The sequence below is a fragment of the Myotis lucifugus genome, unplaced genomic scaffold (genome assembly GCF_000147115.1).
Source record: "Myotis lucifugus unplaced genomic scaffold, Myoluc2.0 scaffold_15, whole genome shotgun sequence".
NCBI lineage: Eukaryota > Metazoa > Chordata > Mammalia > Chiroptera > Vespertilionidae > Myotis > Myotis lucifugus.
In genome coordinates, this window is record NW_005871063.1 from 2,108,665 (window position 1) to 2,131,233 (window position 22,569).

Below are 22,569 nucleotides of genomic sequence, written 5' to 3' on the forward strand. Positions count from 1 at the left end.
GTAGATGTTACTCCCTCAAAGCTCAAGTTACTATCAGGGAATGACGCAGGTAATTGGGAAGGCTGAGCTAAAAGTTGCGTCTAAACCAAATAAACACACACACACACACACACACACACACACACACACACCTTTAGATGCTTATAACTGATGACGCAATGGCCCTAGCAGCAACATGGAAAATGCAGAGTTGGAAATTTATTCATTGATTCATTTATGAAAACAGGGAGTTGGGAATGCACTTAATTAAGTTCAAAGAATAGTGAGAAATTTGATGGTGTTACATGATAAGGAATGTGTGTTTATGTGTATGGTGGTGGTCATTGGGTGGGAATAGGAATGGGAGCACAGAGGGGTAGGTTGGGGCTACACTGCACAAAAGATTCTGCATGCCTAGCTATGGAGCTAGCAACTCATTCTTTAGGCACTGGAGAATCAAGAGGATTCACTTCATTCATTCCACCTGGTATTTATCAAGTGCCTAGCATGTGCCAGGAAGGCACTGTGGGAACCAGTAAAATAGTATAAGATTTGGTTTGAGCGATTAAAAATGGCTATGTCCAATGTAACAGAATTTCAATAACCTATCTTGACCTAGGAACTTACACTATGATACTATCAAAGCCTAAGCAAAACGAAGATATTGCCACCTCTCCTTCCTTACAAGGAAGTAAGAAGTGATATCTGCAAAACCGAGAAGCTCAGATATCCAAAGAATTAAAGAGGACATCAAGATCCAAGTCACAGAAACATTGCTTTTACATACAATTCCAAGGACCTCATACTCCTTTGAATGAACATAACAACATACTTGAGGTAAGCAAATTTAGAGGATCTAGAAATATCTCATTAAATACAATTTGTTAGACTAGCCCCTGACCAAACATGGAAGGCATGTTCCCATAAGAATGTTAAATGTAAGAGGAAACAATTTACGCCCCCATCTTCTGAATCTCTTAGAAACCCGTTGCTTGCAAATCTTCTCTAAAGCATTTGGCTTGTCAACCGCAAGACGATGCCTGGTCTTTACACTCAAACTTGGCCTCAAGCTTCTGAGATTTGAATGGCATCATACAAGGTGTGTCTATAATGGGATATAAAAACCAGGCGGCGAGCGACCCTGTCTATATCACTCCCTGATGGGACATGCTGGCCGAACGTACATATGGAGGAAGCAAAGAACACCCTGTCCTTTCTCTGAGTAAAATATCCTCCAGGCAGTGGCTTTACAGGGAAACTCTTTTCGTCCAGAACTAACTCGCTACACTGACCACTGATGAAGGAGCTAGAATTAGGTGAGTCAAACGAGTAACTATCTTTTACAAACAAGGGAAGCAGTCATTTGATTAACTTCACAAGTATACTTGGTGCAATTAAATACCCACCCGCACGCACCTTCCCCCCAACAGCAGCCTTCTGTACAGTATGGCACACATTATCTTCCCACACGGGAGACATTCATTCTCGCAGTGGTCATCAATGTTTGCTTTCACTTGCGGAGGCAGAGTTAACCTATCAGATGGTAACTGAAAATGTGTTTTATTACCACCGAGAATGCGTAACGGAGGATCTGGATGCGTTTCCATGTTTGTTTTGGCTCTGGCATTTTCCACGTACCCAGCCTTGGGAATCCTGAAGAAAACGTGTCCTGTTCCCAGCTCTGTGCACTGCCCCATTGTGTTCCACTTCCCTCACTGGCGAAAGTGAAAACGAAACCGGCACAAACACCCCATTGTTAGCTATGAAATATGTACTGGCAACTGGAAGTTTTCACAAAACAGACCTGGTTGTGTCATGGCAAGGAGATGTTGAGCAGGGAGGGAGTTACAGGAGCCTTTCCGGCTTCAGAGGTGTGTCCTGCCCTTCCCCTGAGGTGCGGAGGCGACAGGGCTTTGGGTTTTTTCCATTATACTCATGTAATGCTCTTGGTTTGATTTACTCAGTATGCACTGGCAGCGTCTGCAGGCTTCTGTGGGAGCAACTCGGCTGCCCAAGCTGAGGCACAAACCCTGCCAGGTCTCCATAGTAAATACAACACGCACGGAGAGGAAACAAGCATAAACAATTTATTTTCTCCTGTAAAAGATGACATTGTTCTCCGATCTCTGGTCCTGTTTCACTCTGTCAACTTGGTGGTGCCAACGGGGTGCCGTACAATGAGTGATTCCAAACACAGACACAGAAAATAAGCAGGGATTGTATGATGCACACGTCCATGGGGCCTGTGTCCAGGTGGGTTCGGAGAGGAGGGTGCTGGAGACCTCCCGAGCATCCCCCAGGCTGGCATGGGTGAGCAGGGACCCCCAGCCAATGAGGGTTCCTGGGTCACATGGCCCCACAGAACTGTGTCCTTTATAGTTATCTCTGTTTCTGACTACACATTTCTTTGTGTGACTATTTGATTAAGATCTGTCTCCCTTTTGATGCTAAGTGCTATAAGAGCAAAGACCTTATTCATTCGTCTCACTATTGTTTCTTAGGTTACTTGACACATGGAAAGCGATTAATACTTATTTGTGGACTGAATGACACAGCTCCATTTCATTCAATTTCCTCCCTTAGGTTTATAAAAAAGTTTCTGAGCCCTGGCCGGTGTGCTCAGTGGTTGGAGCATCCAAAGGGTTGCAGGCTCAATCCCCAGCCCCGGTTGGGGTGTGTACGGAAGGCAACCAATCAATGTGTCTCTCTCTCCCCCCCAGTCCCTCCCCTTCCACTCTAAATAAAATAAAATAAAATTAGCCTTAACCAGTTTGGTTCAGTGGATAGAGCATCGGCCTGCGGACTGAAAGGTCCCAGGTTCGATTCAGGTCAAGGGCATGTATCTTGGTTGTGGGCACATCCCCAGTAGGAGGTGTGCAGGAGGCAGCTGATCGATGTTTCTCTCTCATCGATGTTTCTAACTCTCTATCCCTCTCCCTTCCTCTCTGTAAAAAAATCAATAAAATATATTTTAAAAAATAATAAAATAAAAAAATTAATGGGAAAAATATGGAACGCTTGATTTCTCCTAAGCAATGATACATTGATTAGCCATTCAGCTGTGTGCAAGGATGGCAGAAGAAGTTTCATTCTGAAGTCTACACAAACCATCAGTCAACAAGAGGCACAAATTCATGCCTCCGTGGCTCACCACTGTGTCACAATGTGGCATGAACTAGTTGTTTGTTTTTTAAAAAATTATAATTTCAGCAAGACTTACAATTTATTTTTAAAAATGGACTGTTGGACACACTTTGTAGAACCAGGGAGTTCCAAAGAACGTAGCTGGATATGCTGCGAAGTATTGGAGCCTACGGAGAAGAGGGAAGAAGTGGGGGTGGCGGGTTCTCCAAGCCATTTACAATCTGGTAAATTCAGACTTAACCTGGTCACAAAATGCCTGTTGGAGTCTCAGTTTCCCCACTTGCACAGTGAGGTGGTTCATAAGGAGTTCCCAAAACACCAAATCTAGTGGCAACAGTATGGCCCTGCCTGCTATGATTCAGTTTGGGGACAAAGTAATAAAGACCTTGCATCACTAGCAGAGTCATCATGGGATGGCTGGTGATGCCCAGGCTCTGCTCTGAGACTCTCCCTGCCAGGTATGACTAAAACTCTGGCTGAGTCGTTGGTCTCTATTTCCCTTTTGTCTATACAGATATAAGTAAGTGGCACCATACACCACATTTGACATGGGAAGTACTTAGAAATGTTGACATTAGAATGACTCTATCTAGAATTTTAGCTCGTCTCATAGACATTCTATTGGATAAGCATATATTCCTGAAACATTTCTGCCACCGAGATTATATAAAGGCACCCGTTGTGACTTTTACGTATCACTCATGTGCAATGGAAAGGCCTTCCCTGTAACCTGTTCTCCTTGGTTTTCCACAAAGGAACCATTTCAATCAGGCCAAAACAATTGATTTTCATGGTTTCAGAGAAGCTTTTCTGAAAAAAGTAACCCATGCTAAGTGAAAAGGTCCCCACTTCTCTTCACATCTCCAGCTCCTCGTCTCACAAGGGGCCTCTGATGCTCACAGACACTCTGCCCCTACGCCTGCGAACTGCTGAGGGAGCACACAGGGGGACAGTCTGCTGTTAGGAGGAAGAGCCTGAGGATTGCTCATGCAGTTCCCATTTAGCCAGGGAATTCCCATGCCCTGAGTGTGGCAGGGTGTGTCTTGGGCTCCAGGTGGCTTATCTCTTTGGTATCCTGGGTTTCATGCCCCATGAAGGGAGGCATGGCTGAAGCAGGGCCAGTGCAGCCTCCTCCGAAGCATGAGACCCAGGCCAGGGGGCCCTCCTGTCATGTCTAAGGTATACGTTGTAGCTACCCACATCTTCATTCCACAACCTTTTAAGCAATAGGTATGAACAGGGTGCATGCCTGATTGTATATGAGCAGTCACGACCCAAGACGCCCTACCCACCCCTGAGTGCCATGCTGGAGGCAGCCCAGGACAGTGAGGTGTCTACAGGCGCTTACCCTCCTTTACCAGGTGGAGGCAAGTTAAATCATGTGGACGTATGTTATCACACACTCACAGCAACAACTACAGTCCAGGCTTAGTGACTGTCCTCAATTAATAACTACCCAAAAGGCTAACTCCTTCAAGGAGCTCACAGCCCCATAACTAACCCCCCCCCCCAATAATTACAGACAAGACAGAAAGCAGTATCGAGAAAGACATTAATAAGACGTCACTCTGAAATCACTGAGGGCGAAAGGGAGGGATTAAGTCCTGCAGGAGGTACCAGGAGGGAACATCCGAGCCAGGCTTTGGAAGGTCGGTAACACATCAGCATTCCTCCTGCTGTAAAGCGTCAGTTTCGAACCAGTTAACTTGCAATGCCTTTAACATTCCTCAGATCAAGTCAATTCCCAGTTCCTGTATGACATAACCCACGAAAAAATGTGTATTTTCAGGAAGTGGAAAAGTAAATACCAGTTTGGTCTGGAAAATTGCGATTCCGAGTCTTTATATGTCACCCTGTGTATGTGAACCAATACATCACTATGCTAAATGGACTTTTTCCCTTTAAATAAATAAATAAATAAAAAGCAACGGGGAAAATTTGAAATGCAGTACCCTGTAAGAATCACACCTTTTATTATTACCATTAAATTCCAACCCTCACTTTCAAGGAAAGTCTGCATTTGTTCCAGTGTCTTTTTTTTTTTTTTTAACTTTATACAGAGTCAGCAGCACAAACCAGATACTGAAAAATCAGGTTATTTATGATTGCCTTCCCGCTTTTCTCTCTGAAATAATTGGCCTGCATTTTCCTGTCTGGACCTATCAACTTTCGGCAAGCATGGAATGTTAATTGAAGTTACCCACAAGCTGGGCTACCATTCCTCAAATTTAATAAGAAAAAAAAAATCAAAACCAATTGAGTTTCCTGTTTTTATTTATGGGTTTTAGTACCCAGTTAGGGGAATCAAAATAAAGTGTCTCAGTGATGGCTCATTCTTCCCTCAATTAATGTCCTCAAGGAGACCAGTTCCTCCCATCTGCTCCTGGGATGACTGTCCGGATCATCAAGCCTATTCAAGCTTCTCCCCAGGGTCCTGCTACAACATGCGCAAGTACTTCCTGGGGAAGCCTGCAGCCTACCTCACCCTTCCCACTTGGAAGCACACAGACTCAGCCCTTTCTGGTGTGATTATATAAGAATACAAGGCTTGCCTGACCCAGCCCAAAACTGAGGCGTGTCCTTTAAACATCATCCTGTGCCTGGTCTTCTCAGAAACGATGGTGCATGCTGGACAAAGAGGAGACAAGTACTATGTATCTTTCAATAATAATGGGGACACATTTCCAAGGAATCCCCTTTCAAAATTCAGATGCTCTAGGTAAAGTATGTCAAACTCATGGCGGGTGGGCCGCATGCCTCATTTAAACGTGAGTTTGACATGCTTGCTAAAGTATGTAATGTTGGGGAAAGTATGTAACCTCACATGTGCAGGTTGTAGTATCCCCATTCCAGGGGTTTGGAAGCAGAAGACTTTTGTAAACTGAACGTCTTTCTAAGGCAAGTTACCTCTCTCAGAGAATTTCTAACTCCCAACTTTCTACTTCTCAGCTGAGGCATTAATGGAATGTGGGGAAACAATTTTTGTTGTGCAGAGTATCAGCCTCCTCGTAGCCGCTTCCATCCCCCGAGTCACTGTGATCACAAGGCACGGTCATACATTTCTCAACGACGCTCCACCCCCGGGAGGGTGCTGCCCCTGATGGAGAACCACTTCGAGGCTAAAGATGCTAAACATAAAGGGCACTGTATGCTCCCTGTGCTGTACTTCACATCCTGAGGCTGTTTTTACAACTAGCAACTTGTATGTATGAATCCCTTCCCCTTTTCCACCCATCCCCCCAGTCTCCCTCCCATATGTATGGTGTCAAGTGGGTACTAGACATATGGGGGCGGGGGTGGGGATAACTTCATAAGTTATAGAAATGTCTAATCACTATGCTGCACACCAGAAACTAATATAATATTGTTTGTCAACTGTACTTGAACCATGTTAAGGCAGAACTCAATGAAAATAAAACATAAAAAAGCTGGGTTATATGTGAAAAATGACATATTTACCCGAGAGGATTGTCTTAAGGCTTAATCTAATGCTTTGAGGGCCATTTCTATAGTCATCATAGAATCAAAGGGATCCTCCACATCAACTCGATGCCCCAGATCAGTAGCACAGCAAAGGGCATTCCTTGCTTATTTTTTAAACCTATGCATGAATTCACTGTATGTAAAGCAGGCTTTTCAAAGAGCAGGGTTATCAGTGCCTACATCCAGGCTCCTCTTTTTATCTTTTGGGTGCAGAAGTTTATAAAAATTCATCTCAGAAACAATGAACTAGAAGGAGAAATAGAAGCTACACCAAAGTCAATAGCTATTTTGTTTTTTTGGGTCTGAATGAGACATAGAACAGGATATCATAACTGTAATGCTTTAGCAAAACAGAGCCCTTTCTCTTTTGGCCTGGCTGAGCCTGTGCCCGGCAGGGTGGTGCTACTGGTTTATGGGCCAGCCAAGTTCAATGCACATTTAATTTTTTTTTTTTGCACAGTTGACAGCAGAGCTTCATAGGAGTGCTTTCACACCCTTGTGCAGGCACCCTGGCTGCTCCTCCCACCAGGATGCTGCAGACAGGTCAAGGTTCCTGGTGCTCTCTTTTCCCCGACCTTGGACTGTGCTTCCCCCTGACATTATATATACGCAGCTCTGAAAAGAGCGTTATGACAAACAGCATTTGGAAATTTGTAACTGATTCCTTCTAGTGGCTAAGATGCAACAAGCTATTTCTGCAAAGGGCCCTGCCCACAACAAGCCCAGCCCGATGTGTCTGTAGCTGTGAGCAGAATGCTTTCCTCCTCCCCAGGGCTATAGAAAACAGTGCAGAGGTTCTGCCCTCCAGCTGACCACCGGTAATAACAACACTGGGGGCAGGGAATGGGGGAAGTTTATCATCCAAAAGAGGAAAAACGAGTTTAAGGACAGAACAGCACTTTCTCACTCACCACTGAGGTCAGAGCCATCTGAAAACTGTAGATGCGGGCAAGGCCGAAGTCAGCCAGTTTTATTTGTCCGCTGCTGGTCACCAGAATGTTCTGTGGTTTTAGATCACGATGCACTACTCGGTGAGAATGAAGAAAGTCCAGACCTCGGAGAAGCTGAAACATCATATCCTAAATAAGACCAAAGGAGAAAATCAATACACAGTCAAAACAGAAGTGCAACCTGCCAAGCCCTCGGCGCTCAGGGGAGTGCCTGGCACACAGAAAGCATTTGAGAAACATTTGCTGAATGAATGAATCTGTCTCCCTTCCTACCTCTCGACTCTCCCATTCTCAAGATCACTACAAAAATGGTTACTCTGGAGCTGTACTTTATTAATGAAAGGACAATTTAAAAATAGTTTCAGATGGCATAGGAAATATTCTGGAAGAACATATACCAAACTGGTGTCAGTGGTTAATGCTGGGGAGAGGAACTGGGAGAGGTGATGGGGAGAGGGGAATATTTTTTACTTTGTATACTTCTATATGGTTTAGTATTTGATCTCAATAGTTGAAGTCTAGTGAATAATAATATTCATAGTAATTATTATTTTATAGCACCACATATTAAGCTGACATTGTGTCAAGCACTGTTCTAAGTAACTTCTATTTAGTAGCTCACTCAATCCAGACCACAACATTAAGGTAAATAATATCATCACCCCATTTTACAAGTCAAGAAAGTGATACACAGTACGTAATTAGCCCAAAGTCACACCACTAGCAAGAGACAGTTTTGTTTCAGAAAGTCCAGAAAAAGTGAATTCAAATTCCCAATGCACTCCTTTATCAGATCAATGATGGGACGAGTAGTGGGTACAACCAGATAAGCCATTTAACCTCGCTGAGCCTCAGTTTTCCCATCTGTAAAATGGCAAAGTACCAAAACCTATTTTGTAGGATCATTGTTTGTAAAGCACTAAGCATAGTAGCAAGCATTCAATACATGGTAGCTGTTATGGCCATACTTAACCAGCATAAAGCAGGGGGCATTCAGAAAATAAACCAATAAAATCACATCTCTTTCTAATTTTAGAACTGATAAAATTAGATAGAAGATTTAAAACTCAGAAACAGTGTCTGAAAGTAGGAATTCAAAATTTGACCGTGAGACGATACTCTGAAATCTGGGGTTAATAAGATTGATCTACCTCTCAAAATATTGTGAGAATGGTGTATACAAGGGAGGACAGACGTTATCTTGTTCATATAAAGGTTAGAAAAATGATTAGGCAGCATCATGGGCTTCACGGCTGTGGGGTGATGTGGTGTGAGGACACACACTAATCAGCAGCTGGACCACTAAGCCCCTCGCTGAGAACAGCATATTTGGTTATTGGTTTAAGGTACTAGTTCTTCCTTTAGAGATGGGAGTTCTGTTTTCACATCCCAGCTTGTTTACAATTGAAGCCTTAGCTTCTCTATTTACATAATGGAGAAAATAGTGCTTCCTTTCACACCATTATGAGATTTAAATGAAGTACTGTATGCAAAGGGGTTATGAAGTTTCTGGCACATGGTATCATTTAACTGTGATAATTGTCAAAATGTACTGTTTCCTGGGGGAGACAGAGTCACAAGCAACCACAGGAAAATGTGGTCAGTGCCATCAGGTCAGGGCACAAAGGGCTAAGGGTGGGTATGCAATGACACCGTGAACTGGGATCTTCCTGAGATCCACCTAGATGGGCACAGTCCTCCCCGCTTCCCCGCATTTCACTCTCCACTGTTTCAATGACCCACAGTTAACTATGGTCCTAAAAAACTAAACGGGAAATTCCAGAAATAAACAATTCATATGTTTTAAATGCTCTTCTGAGTAGTGGGATGAAATGTGTGCTGCTCCACTCTGTCCCCCCTGGAACACGGGCCATCCCTTTGTCCAGTGTGTCCACATTGAATACACTACCCGGCTGTTAGTCACTTGGTAGCCCTCTCAGTCATTAGATTGGTTAACAGATACTTTGAGAGAGAGAGAGAGAGAGAAAGATGGGTTGGGGGTGGGAGAGCAAGGGGAAGAGGGAGAGAGTGAGCACATTCTCATAACTTTTACTACAGCATAATGTTATAACTGTTCTACTTTATTAGTTATTGTTAATCTTTTACAGTGCCTAAGTGATAGGTTAAACTTTATCATAGGTATGTAAGTACAGGAAAAAACATAGTCTATATAGGGTTTGGTACTACTGTGGTTTCAGGCATCCACTGTGGATAAGGGGAAACCTACTATCTTCTGAATCTCCAAAGGTGAAAACTGTGGAGAAGACTGTACTGTCCACCTATAGTCAGTCCTTCGAGACTTAAGAACCACTATAGGCCAAACAACAATGAATAAACATGAGTGTGAAAATGAAGCACAAAACGTTAAGGAAAGTACTCTTCCGCTGTGGCAAATAAGTCTTTATTGAAAACATATGCACACACTTGTAAGCACTAAATTTTAAATAGCATGACTAACCGAAAGTAATGTTATGCTGGTTCATCATTTTTAGCTTCTTGTATACCGAGTACCAACAATTTAAAGTGGTACAAAGAATAAATCTGCTTGGCTCAGTTGTCACTGTCCAAACAAGAAGCAGCAAATTAGCAGAACAAACATTTAAAAATCTGAACTAATTAATTAATAATAAGGCTCATCTAACTTTATAAAAATCCTGGACTACAGAGTAAATAAATGTGCACTGCTTTTATTTGTGCATTTATTTATAGCACACACTATATATTTTTTAAAATTATAAAATTGGTGTATGCTTAATGCAATAAATTATAAAATTTTAAAAAATTCCATAGGAAGGACAAAAGTCACTCAAAATCCTACCCCATAGAGAACAGAGAAATCTTCACTCTTAAATAATTTTTGTGTCTTTCTTGTCTGTGTTTCAAAAATCAGATGTAGGTTTAAAAAGAATATATGGTTATATTATTATAATTTACATAAGTACTATAATCATAATATAATTTATATAAATATTATACATTTGTGCCATAGTATATGAAATGTTTATAAATAAAAATGGTTATTATTCTATACATATTATTTTGTGGTTCTTTTAAAAAATGTAATAATTCATTGTAAATATGTTGCCACTACAACAAAACTTCTACAAAAAAGTTTTTTATACAATTTGATTTTTAATGGCTGCAAGGTTTTCCACCCTGCAATATACCATAATCATTATTTGTTTTTAGTTGTGTTATTTTGGAACTTGTACTAAGAGTCTACTTTTCCTTTGTTTAAAGGGGAACGCAGATGAAAATGACTTAATATTGCATTTAAGCACGGGTTAAGCGGTGTGAATCCACATACTTGCACTAGAAATTGATTCCATGTAAGTGATGCCTATAAATATAGGAAAAGTTAGTTCTACACAAGAATTACCATTCTTCAGATTTTGGTGTGTTTTTTTTTTTGTTAGCAAACAGGGTTTTCTTTTAAACCTAGAATATCTAGCCACAAGAAGAGTTTCGAACTAGTGAGCTTTGAATTAATTAACAATTTAAAAAAAAATCTTGCCAAAAATCTCATTCCCTTCAGTAATTTAATTGTGAGGTAAGTTGATGAACATAATGGACCTGTAGTAAGTATGATTTGGGGACCCCCTCAGCTTTAACCATCACTCATTGGAACACCTAATCTCAAAAGAAACACGCACTCAATTATCTCAGGAACTCTGGTCACAAGACATGGTCCCAGTTTTTGAGGATGATATGAACGAATAAGTCGTAACACTACACAAGGTATGAAAAAACACCTTTCCTTCAGAATCACAGGTAGTGCTCCGATCAAAGGCATTTCCCAGGATTCTCTACTTACATTTATTATCTGTTCTATCTCAACTTACAGTATCATGAGACACACTTTTAAATGAGCTCCTCAAGATGTTAATCTAAATTAATCTGTTATATACAAGGCTCAAATATTTCACAGTAATCTTAGTGACACAATGCGGAGATACTGCCAATGAAGGCTCTTTAAGTTAAACGTAGGTTAAGCCTTTTTATGTTACAGCGCACAGTCCTGGAAGAAAAGGTTTGAATACCTAGCCTTCCTAATGATAAACAGTCACCTGGGGCCTCAGTCTGTATCTTTCTGAAATGCATGACGGGAAAGCATGTTTCAACAGGACTGCATCGTGGAATGAAGTCTGACTTTCCAGTGACTTTAGGTGGTGTTTTTGTCCTTGGCAACTCCCCTAAAAGACTCTGGACTTCAGTCTGAAATCTTTAAAGCCTTGTAATTTTTTTCAAGTGTTCTAGAACTTTAACCCTCTTATTTCTTTAAAATCAAAATAAACTAAAAACTTTTCTAAAAGGAAAAAGTTTTATTGCTGGGTCTTTTTCCAACTACAAAATAGTATAAATAGGTCCAAAATATACTAAAAACACTCAATTTATCCCACACAGTAAATCACAGAAATGACAGCTCTCAATAGATAATTTTTGGATATATCTACTTAATTGAAGTGCCATATTCACATCCTTACAGTTTTAGCCACAAAAATATACATGCTTAGTTTATCTATTAAACAATTTAAAATAAGACATATACAACTTTTAGACAAAGATAATCATTTTTCCCCTCCTTATAATGTGTAAACCACAGTCTTTTCAAATTTGTCTCCATGTTTCGACAGAATTGTCTTTACAATGATTTACTGTTTCCTATGAAGGGTATCAGAGGAGGTTACAGTTTAAAACAGATCACACATAACAAAGGTTTTTTAAACTGAACCGATAACATGTTGACTTCTGGTAAGGGTTATGATTACAGGAAGAGAAGTGAAAGATCACAGGAGCCTATACATAACAGTTGATGATAAAGTCATAGAGAAAGTAGAGGACTACTGACAATAATGAGGGCTAGTCCCAGGATCTTTTCATTTTTTATAATTTTGCTGATAACTAATATATATATATATAATTTTTAGTTGCAAAATCAAATACACATGAAATTTACCATTTTAACCACTTTAAGTGCACAGTTTAGTACTAAGTATATTCACACTGTTGTGCAACCAATCTTTAGAACTTTTCCATCTATCAGAACTGAAATTCTATACCCATTAAATATCTCCCCATTTCTCTCTCCCTGCCCAGACTCTGGCAACCACCCTTCTGCTTTCAGGCCTTATGAATCTGACTACTCTAGATACCTCATATACTAGTAAGTGCAATCATCCTGTATTTTTGTGACTGGCTTATTACACTTAGCATAACGTCTTCAAGGTTCATCCCTGTGTAGCATACATCAGCTTCCTTTTTAAGGCTGAGTAATACTCACTTGTATGAATAGACCACATTTTTCTTATCCATTCATCTGTTGATGAATACTTGGGTTGCTTCTGCCTTTTGGCTATTCTAAATAATGCTGCTATGAACATGGGCGTACAAGTATGTCTTTGAGACCCTGCTTTCAATTCTTTTGGATATATGTACCCACAAGTGGAACTGGTGGATCTAATCTCAGGATCTTTTAAGAATCCCAGTTCTCCCATAAAATGTGGAACAGTATTACTACATAAGCCATGAAGTAGAGAATAACAAAGCCATGATTAGGTCCTGGACAGCCAGTGAGGCAGGCTCTTCACTCCCTCCACTTGTGCACTCAGGGAGATGCTGATGTAAGTCACAGCAGCAAGGTGACTGCATCATGCACACCTTTTACTCTAGGTCAGAACTTGGCAGGGGCTCCTTATGCTTACACTGGTCAATTCACCAATGACAACAACAGGTTGCAGAAACTCCTTCTTTCTCATTTCAGTCCTCAGGAGCACCCAAAGAATGCCTTCTCCAAAATCACGAAGGGCAAAACAAACCCTGACAAGGCCAAAGGAGGGTTAAAGCAAGTTCTTTAAAACTTCAGATCACTTGGGAAGTTGTAATTTTTGGTGAATTCAAAGCAAGCAATAAATGGAAGAACCGGGAGACAAGCTACAAGAGACACTTGTGAGCTCTTTCCAAAGAAGAGCAGTCAAGCTGTGCCCTATAACCAGTGACTTCAGCACAGTGTGTGTGGGGGGTGCACTGGCAGAGGCAGGGGAAGCAGATAACTGAGCAAGGTGACACATCGCCTTGGGACTCAGCAGAAACAAATGCAAGGCCTCTAATTGCAAGTGCTGGCTTTCTATTTTTACTGCTCCTAGGCACTAGATAAAAGCATAATAAAAGTGGCTTTGTATATAGATTTTATTAATAAAATATGTATCCTGAAGAGAGAATGAAAATAATTCACTCCTGAAAGTAATGATAATGCTGAGTAAGTAAAGAACCTATCTCAACTAACTAGAAAAAAGAATGACAGATTTTCACCAATCCTGGAAACGGTGTTGGTGTTTGAGGAACAATGGACAGTCTGGAAGAAGAAAGCATTACCTCATCTTGATGGCTATTACTAACCCACTGCGGAAAGTCATCAGGAACTGAAACTACAAATATGCAATGCTAATTTTAACTTCTTGGGAGAAGGCTATAACAACCAGCGTTGTATAATTAAGAATATACAAAGTATAAGGTGCCTAGGTTGTTGGCTAACGACTCAAATAGTTTTTGTTCTATAAACATCTATCTATATAATAGAAGAATATGCATATTAGCTGGGATGCCATAACGTCATGACCAAACAGCAGGGACCTGAGGCTGCATGGCGCCTGGCCAGGGCGAGGGACCTCAGGCCACACCCCCCACCCTGCGGGGCTTTACAGGGGACCTAAGGCCGCGCCCCCCGCCCCAGTACCAGGCCGGGGGACCTCAGGCCATGTCCCCCGCCCAGCACCAGGCTCGGGGACCTGAGTTTGCACCCCCCGCCCAGAGGGGCTTGACAGGGGTGGGGCCAGCCAGATCTGGGTCTCACCCAATTTGGTTGGGGCCTGCAGGGCCTGGGTCTCCTGTGTTTTCAAAGCAAGTGCAGGTGGTGGGCTGAGACTTGACTCTAGGTCCTGCGGCGTGCCCCAGACTCTGACAGGAGGGAGATTTTCATACACATTTTACTAATTTCCTTTCAACTCTGACACTTCTATAATAGAGAAAGGGCAAATAGCAATATTAAAATATTTCCTCTAATTAATTCCCTTTTAATGTGCATGAATTTCGTGCATCAGGCCACTAGTTGTTTTATAATCCTTTAAAAATCATTTAACAATATACTGTGGATATTTCTCCATTTCAACACATATTCTTTATAATATAAAATTTTAAAAACATTGGGACAGCATGGATGAACCTGGAGAGTATGATACCGAATGAAAGAAGCCAGTCGGAGAAAGACAAATATCACATGACCCCACTTAGAAGTGAAATCTCATGAATATAATAAACTGACGAACAGAATAGGTCCAGAGGCATGGAACAGACTGACAACTCTCAGAGTGGGTGGGGGAGACAGGCAGAGATTAACCAAAGACCTCATATACATACATGCATAACCAATGAACACAGACAATAGTGTGAAGTCCTCGGGTGCGGCAGGGGCTAGGAGGTGGGTAAAGGGGGGAAACTGGGGGACATTTGTAGTACTGCCAACAGTAAAAAACAATGAACAAAAACAAAATATTATGCTTTATAATGGCTATATTTGGTAGAAATATCTTCTCATCTTTCCCCGTTCTCCCTCTCAATTCCCTCTTTTGAGAATGTTCCCCTCATCACATACTTCCCTTCTCTCCAAATGAGGTAATGTATTAGAGAAGTTGTTTTCCATAGCGTGGAACATATTATCATTTTCCTACTATAGCAGACATTATTGGTTGTCAGCTATGAAGGACTGGTCCAAGGCAATCACATTCCCATTTGCTAGGAATTGATGTAGGGATGGACATGAGACCCAGTCCTGGCCAATGAGATGTATGGGCAGGATGTATGTCTGCTATAGAGTTCTGGTAAGTAATTTTTTCTTTTATAAGAGGATCATAGTATAAAACTCTCTGGTGAACGTCCTCCTCTCCTCCGCAAATCTTATACTAAATGCTATTGCTTGAGGGCATGAACTTGCAGTAGAACCATCTTGAAACAGAAAGGAAGGAAGACAGCTCTGCACATTTGAAATGCCAGAGAGTAATGAGAAAAAGAGTCTGGATCTTTGATGACATAGCTAATCAACTTTGGGGCTGCCCACCTCTGGCCTTGGCGTTACATCAACGATAATGCCCTTACTTAAAGCCATTTTGTTGTTCACTGAGTGTTCTGTAACTTGCAGTTGAAATTTATTTTAACAAATCTAACTTAACTAAAATTATATACTTTTACAATACTGTCTTTCCTTTCTACACATGCTGTGGTTCTCTCTTCAAGTCTTCTGCCTCCCACAGTAAAGTTTTGTCATATTTTTTTTCCGTACACTTCCTATACTTGTGAAGTCCCCACTATAGTGGGTCTGGTCCTCACCGTTCCTTACATGTATTCCTTACTGTTTCCCACTGATCTTGTCCCTCAAATCCATTCTTAACACTCTAGCTAGTATGACCTTTTTAACATGCAAACTTGATCCTACCAGATCATTCTCATGCCTGATCACCCTCAGACAAAGTCCACCTAACTCTGGCCTCGCCTCCTGGAACTCCTGTGGACTTGTGCCATCTTTACTCACTCACTGCTCTATGGCCTGGCCCCGTCTTCTGAGAGTAGGGTCTGCTCTCATCCCTCTTACTCCAGATACACTAGAATCTTAGCACACTGTATCAACAGGTGTCAATAAATGTCCAATGGCCTTTCATAATGAAGCAAGTACCAACCTAATTGGAAAATGACCATGAAATCTATAAAAGCCGTGAGCTTAAAAAAACAAAACCACTGACTCCTTCCAGGGAGGAAAACTTCAGCAGGTGATAAAACGACAGGGGAATCAGAAAAAGCAGATTTGGATTAGGGAATAAGGACCCCAAGAGGTATGGCATATAAGTCACTATTCCTACCTATTAGCCATTAAAACATCTTCAGATGTGTATTAAAACTTTTGGTTCATTATTTTAGAAGTATAATATTCTAGGCCTAAAATGAACACGGCAGTATGGAATAAAAATGGTGAAGGAGGTTTCCTTTCTACTTTTCCACCCCTATTCAGAATTCTTTTAGCAACTTGCCCATCAAAAGACATGGGTTTTAGCACTTTCTCAGCTGGGGTTATGACTCTAAGCAAATCACTTAGCCTCTCTCATCCCTAAGAGAAGCATTCTGTGGATCAAATCACTTTGCCTGAGTCATTTCTTGGATACAAAATTGGACCACTCTTCTAATAGTTTAATTTCATATTGTCACACTGGTATTTCTCAAAGTGTGGTCTCTAAATCCAGTGCTATTTCCATTTCCATTTCATTCCAGTGACTAAGTTCCATTTCACCTTAACCACTAGTTAACTGACTAACCAAGTCCCAACTTTTCTGAACCTGTTTTTTCATTTATAAAAATTAGGATAAATCCTGCCCTGCCACCATCGTAAGACTACACAGAGAAATCTGACGGTTCTATATTATATATTTATTCTCGGTTTTTTTTTTGAAACTGTCCAGTGCTGTTAAGCTAGACTATGAATTCCCTGAGGAACAGGAATGGGGTGCATTTGTATATTCTCCAAAGAATCCAATAAGGCACCTTACACAGACATATCTGTTGATTCTACTTGATTTGACGAATCACTGAATAGTTTGCAGAAAGGCATGAAGATGACGTATAATGACTTCTGCTCTAGGCTCTGTGCACAGGAGTTATACGAACAGCTTCACTAATTAAACTGATTCCTGAGTTGTTAGTGAAAAAGGCCATAATCCTTCATTGTAGTTTATTGGTTATTCACTAAGAATATATCAAATGCTTGCCAAGTGGAGGCACAAAACAAGTACAAAAGAAATTCCTCTTGCCCATGTATATAACCTAAGTGAGCGATCTGCTCTGGAGATGTAAATTTCCGTTTTTGAGAGCAGTACGCTTTAAAAGAAAGAGCACTGAATTTAAAGCTAAAAGCATGGATCTGAATTTCTGCTTACTAGTTATATAATCTAAGGCAGGTCACTTATAACCTTCTTGGGCCTTTATTTCCACAGGTATAAAAAAGGAAACAACCTCAAAAAGGAGATATTTAATAATTAGTATACATTTTAATAATATATATTAAGTAGAACATTAAATATTTAAGTACTTTAAAAAATTTATCTTTATTATTTAAAGTATTACAGATGGCCCCTGTTTTCCCCCATCAACCCTCTCCACCCTGCACTCGCCCCTCCCAAGCCTTCACCACACTATTGTCTGTGTCCATGGGCTGTGCATATCTATATATATAAAAGGCGAATATGCTAAGTGTCCCTCCTACTGTCCGACCGGCAGACCGGTTGCTATGACACACACTGACCACCAGGGGGCAGATGCTCAACGCAGAAGCTGCAGAGCTGCAGTGACTTGGCAGCAGCAGTTCTCAGGTGACACACCCCGAGACCAGAGAGGAGGGAGCCTGATTCCTCGTGGGGCCACGTGATTCCACCTTCGGCCATGGGTTATGTTGTTGCTGGGGCACTGTCTGCCCTGAATCTGGTTTACTGCACACTTGCATTTGCATTCCACACCCTGTACGACAGCAACTTTGCAGAGTGCCCTCTCACACTCTGGGACCCCTTGGGGGATGTCAGAGAGGCGGTTTCAGCCCGATCCCCGTAGGACAGACCGAGGGACCCCACCTGCTGGAGGGACCCCGCTCACTCTGCAGAAGCCGATAGGGACTGAGGGAGGTTGGCTCCAAGGCATGTCCAGCCCTTCTCGACCAGTCCCACCCCACTGGCCACCTTCTACTTAATTTCCTTGCAATGTGCACGAATCCGTGCACTGGGTCACTAGTATGCATATAAGTTCCCCGGTTAATCTCATCACCCTTAACCCCCACCACCACCTTCCCTCTGAAATTTGTCAGTCTGTTCCATGCTTCTAAGTACTTTATATAGTGTAAAGTACATGCTCATAATGAAGTGCTACCATTCATACAAAAGAAATATGAAGCCCCTACTATGTGTAAGGCATTGTACTCGGCGATGTTATACACGAGCACTGAAGACAGGAACCCGGGGAGCTCCTTTTTTCCTGGGGAGAGAAGACATAAATATGCACGTACACGCTTCAAGTCAGTATGTGGCAAGGACCACAAATAACACAGCACTGAGTAAGCATGGAAGAGAAAGCCAGTTTGGAGGGGGGCTACTATTAGATTTGGTTGGGGAAGCATCTGCCTGGACGACCATACGAGCAGGGGCTTAGAGGAGAGCAAGTGATTAGGTATTGGAGACCAGAAACAGCCCTTGGAGGGCGCACTACTAACTGGGACCACACTGCAAAGGGCTTTCTTGCTGGGCTGGTGTAGGCAGTTTATAGTGTCTTACCTGGTAGTCAATGGGAAACTAGTGAAAATGTGTGAAAGAATGCCATGCTATTATGGGTATATAGAATGGACGGGAGGTGCTATCAGGAGGCATTTATTCTACTCTGGACATAAGACAGTAAGGGTCTGAACTAGAAATGTTCGAAAGGGGAAGCAAGGGGAAAGACAATTCAAGAGACAAATGTAGAATGTTAATGTTTATTTTCACGGGTCAACTTTAATGGGACATCTTTTGAGGGCTCTACTACCTCTCTAGGTTACACACTGGGTAACTTTGGGCCTGTTATATAACATCCCCTCCCCTAGCATCTAGCCTTATAAATGGGTCAGACAACATTCTCTTTCAGGCTGCTAATAAGGACTAAAAACAATGTGTTAACTTCCCAGTTTGCGTAACAGGTTTGGAACTGGTACCATTAAATAAGAAGAGGACCCACCATTATCAATGGCATCTGGCCACACTCCAGTAAGTTCAGATCTATCTAGTTTTCTCCAGTTAGTACGTGGACAGCCTCCCATCTTCCCAATCATTATTAAAATTAAAAAAATGCAATTGTGTGCCTATTAAAGGATATAATCTGTAAATATTTATTACTTTAATTAAATCAAGTATGAAGTCACCTGTTCTTAATTTTGAAAGTCTACAGATTGCTAAGTATAGAAGGTCCTTAGAAATCATCTGGCATGGCTGATGTGGTTCAGTAGTTGAGCATGGACATACGAACCAGGAAGTCACGGTTCGATTCCCGATTGGGGCACATGCCCGGGTTATGGGCTCGATCCCCAGTGTGGGGCATGCAGGAGGCAGCTGATCGATGATTCTGTCTCATCATTGATGTTTCTATCTCTCTCTCCCTCTCCCTTCCTCTTTGAAATCAATACAAACATATTCTTAAAAAAAAGAAATAATCTGCTATTATTCGCTGAATGTATTGTCTCTTTCTGTAAATAACTAAACTTTCTAGGGTGGCTTTAAGTTACTTTTTACCCATTCTTGAACTGATTTCTCTGTGGGGCCTCCAACTGTTGAGGTTCCCTCACACGGTCCCATGGGTGCTTTCATGGGATAATAACCATGCACTATAAAAATGCAATATACATTTTTACTTAATGAACATACATATTCAGAAGCTACTGCTGAGTAGGAAAAAACATTACTAATGAACTTTCTTACATAAGTTTGGTTGCTTTCCCAGCTTAACAAATAGGAACTAGAATTTGCGATATTATTTCCTCATGCGATCCATTAATGCTGAACTGTGTGCATTCCAATACAGAGAGGGGGAGAGGCACAGGCGGGGACTCTGAAAAGAACACTTAGCTTCATTTGGTCAAAAAATGGTCTTTACAAGGGTTTTTATTACAGGTCATAAAACACTGCTTACCACAACGTACCTCTTCCTTGAAGGAGAGAAGAAATCCTTGCCGTGGTGAGAAGCCGAAAACAACACAGAGAGTATTCGTGCCTCCTTCCCATAAACACATCTGTGCGTATTATCTGTTCTGGGTGCAGCTGCATGCACAGCTGTTTATGGGGGCCTCAGAAGAGGCGGCACTTCAACATTTTTGCTTTTGTGTTGTTGCAAGGACTGAAATTTTAAGCTGCAGCCTGTTAGGAGAGAGGCAGCAAATGTATCTCTAGGGGGGAGGAGGCCCATATGCTCCTCACGAATAACTTCTTCCATCTACAGGAAGAAGAGGCTCTGGGTGGTCATAGCTAGTCAGGAAAAAGCATGGAGGCCAAGAGGAAAAGGGATCTGTAGGCCAAGTGGGACTGAAGAGCTACTCACCATGGCAAGAATGAGCACGAGGTGAAGAAGGTAAGGACTCTCTTACAAGGAACAATCCAGCAAGGTAATTAAAATAGGCATTACAATATGAATTGTCCAGGGAAACAGGGGCAACGCTGTGGCTAGGAAACTCTTAGTCTTAAGAGTATCCGGTCACTCCTTGGACTGGCTGTTGTCACAAACATGTCCCTCTTGTCTTCAAATCTTTACCTGGCTCACTTAAAACTCCCAGTTGTTTTTTTTTGAACATTCTCTTTCCAGGTAACCATAAAATCATCCTCCATTTCGCCTTACATGGATCTTCTAAGGCAGTGGTTCTCAACCTTCCTAATGCCGCGACCCTTTAATACAATTCCTCATGTTGTGGTGACCCCCAATTTCATTGTTACAAATTGAACATAATTAAAGCATAGTGATTAATCACAAAAACAATATGTAATTATATATGTGTTTTCCGATGGTCTTAGGCGACCCCCGTGAAGGGTCGTTCGACCCCCAAAGGGGTCGCGACCCACAGGTTGAGAACCGCTGTTCTAAGGCCTCATCTTAGTAGCTACCTGCCCATCCCTACTCCCATAATTAAAACCGCTGAGGGAAAACCATCACACAAAAGAGTGGTTACAAATCATGGTCGCTGATTTCATCTGGGCTTTCAGTATTACTTTCTGTGGGTCCCTGCTAAGCTCCCTTTTCTGTTGTCCGCAATGGTTACTGCAAACATTCACCATTTGTTTGTGTTCCCAATCAAGTGTCTCATAAATATCTTAAATTCTAAATTGTCTTCACCTCCTCATCTCATTCATTCATGGCTCCAACTATGAGTTAGTCATAATCTGAGGCATTCCAAGTCACAATGGCAGCTGGGATAGCTCTCTTGAGTTTCAAACGTGCAAACTTCAATGCTTCCTGCTCATGCTTTCTAGAACATTCCATAACAACTACAAATTCAATATGATCCCCAAAACAACACAGTTTCTTCACCTCCATCAAATCTGTTCCTCAACCTGAATTTCTTAACTTGTATAACGGTACCACCGTGCACACAAATGATTGCTCCAGAAATCTGACAGACATTCTAGATCCCTTCTCTCTTCTCAACCACATAATCAGTTTCTAAATTACCTTTCAAACCAGCCCTTCTCTCTCATCTCCACAGTCCTTGTCAAGTCGCCAGTATCCCTTCCTGGATGACTGTAATAGTGCTCCAATACAGGTAGCTCCTGTCTTTAGATTAACATCTGTAAGCTTTTTCCCACAGTGTTGGCTAAATGATATTCCTAAAATGTCAACCTGAATCACACAGAAGTCCCCTCCTGTTCTCTATGACAGAGGTAGAACCTAGCTGGCTACCTAAAGCACTTAAATGTCTGATTACCTAAGTAGGTCTGATTTCATTTCCGGCTGTGTCCATGCTCTGAAGGTGACATGCTGTGTTACAGCTTTGTTCCTTTGCAATGCTATTCCCATGCCGAGAATGTTCCCTCCATTGCTCTACCCCCAACATATATACTTGTCTATCAGGCTCTTTCCAATTTGTGTTTCTAGATTTACTTTAAGTAGACCTTGGCCAAGTCCCGGGCAATTCTCACACCCACAGGCTAAGCGAAGTGCTCCCCTTCTTTAAAAAAAACAACAACATTTGTATTGATTTCAGAGAGGAAGGGAGAGGGAGAGATAGAAACATCAATGGTAAGAGAGAATCACTGATTGGCTGCCTCCTGCATGCCCCACACTGGGGCTTGAGCCTGCAACCCAGACATGTGCTCTGAAGGGGAATCCAACCATGACCTCCTGGTTCATAGGTCTACGCTTAACCACTGAGCCACTCCGGCCGGGTGGTGCCCCCCTTCTCTATCCCGCAGCACTCTTA

At 41.8% G+C, this 22,569-nt stretch overlaps 1 protein-coding gene across 4 annotated transcripts in view; it reads right to left on the reverse strand.

Annotated features, from left to right (window-relative positions):
* Positions 1-22,569, reverse strand: part of CDK6 (cyclin dependent kinase 6) — a 212,262-nt gene that overhangs the window by 97,593 nt on the left and 92,100 nt on the right. For all 4 annotated transcript variants that reach the window (XM_014452397.2, XM_006084953.3, XM_006084952.3 and 1 more), the window contains exon 4: positions 7,518-7,685. In XM_014452397.2, coding sequence (XP_014307883.1) covers positions 7,518-7,685 — 168 coding nt within the window. The remainder of the gene's footprint in view (positions 1-7,517; positions 7,686-22,569) is intronic.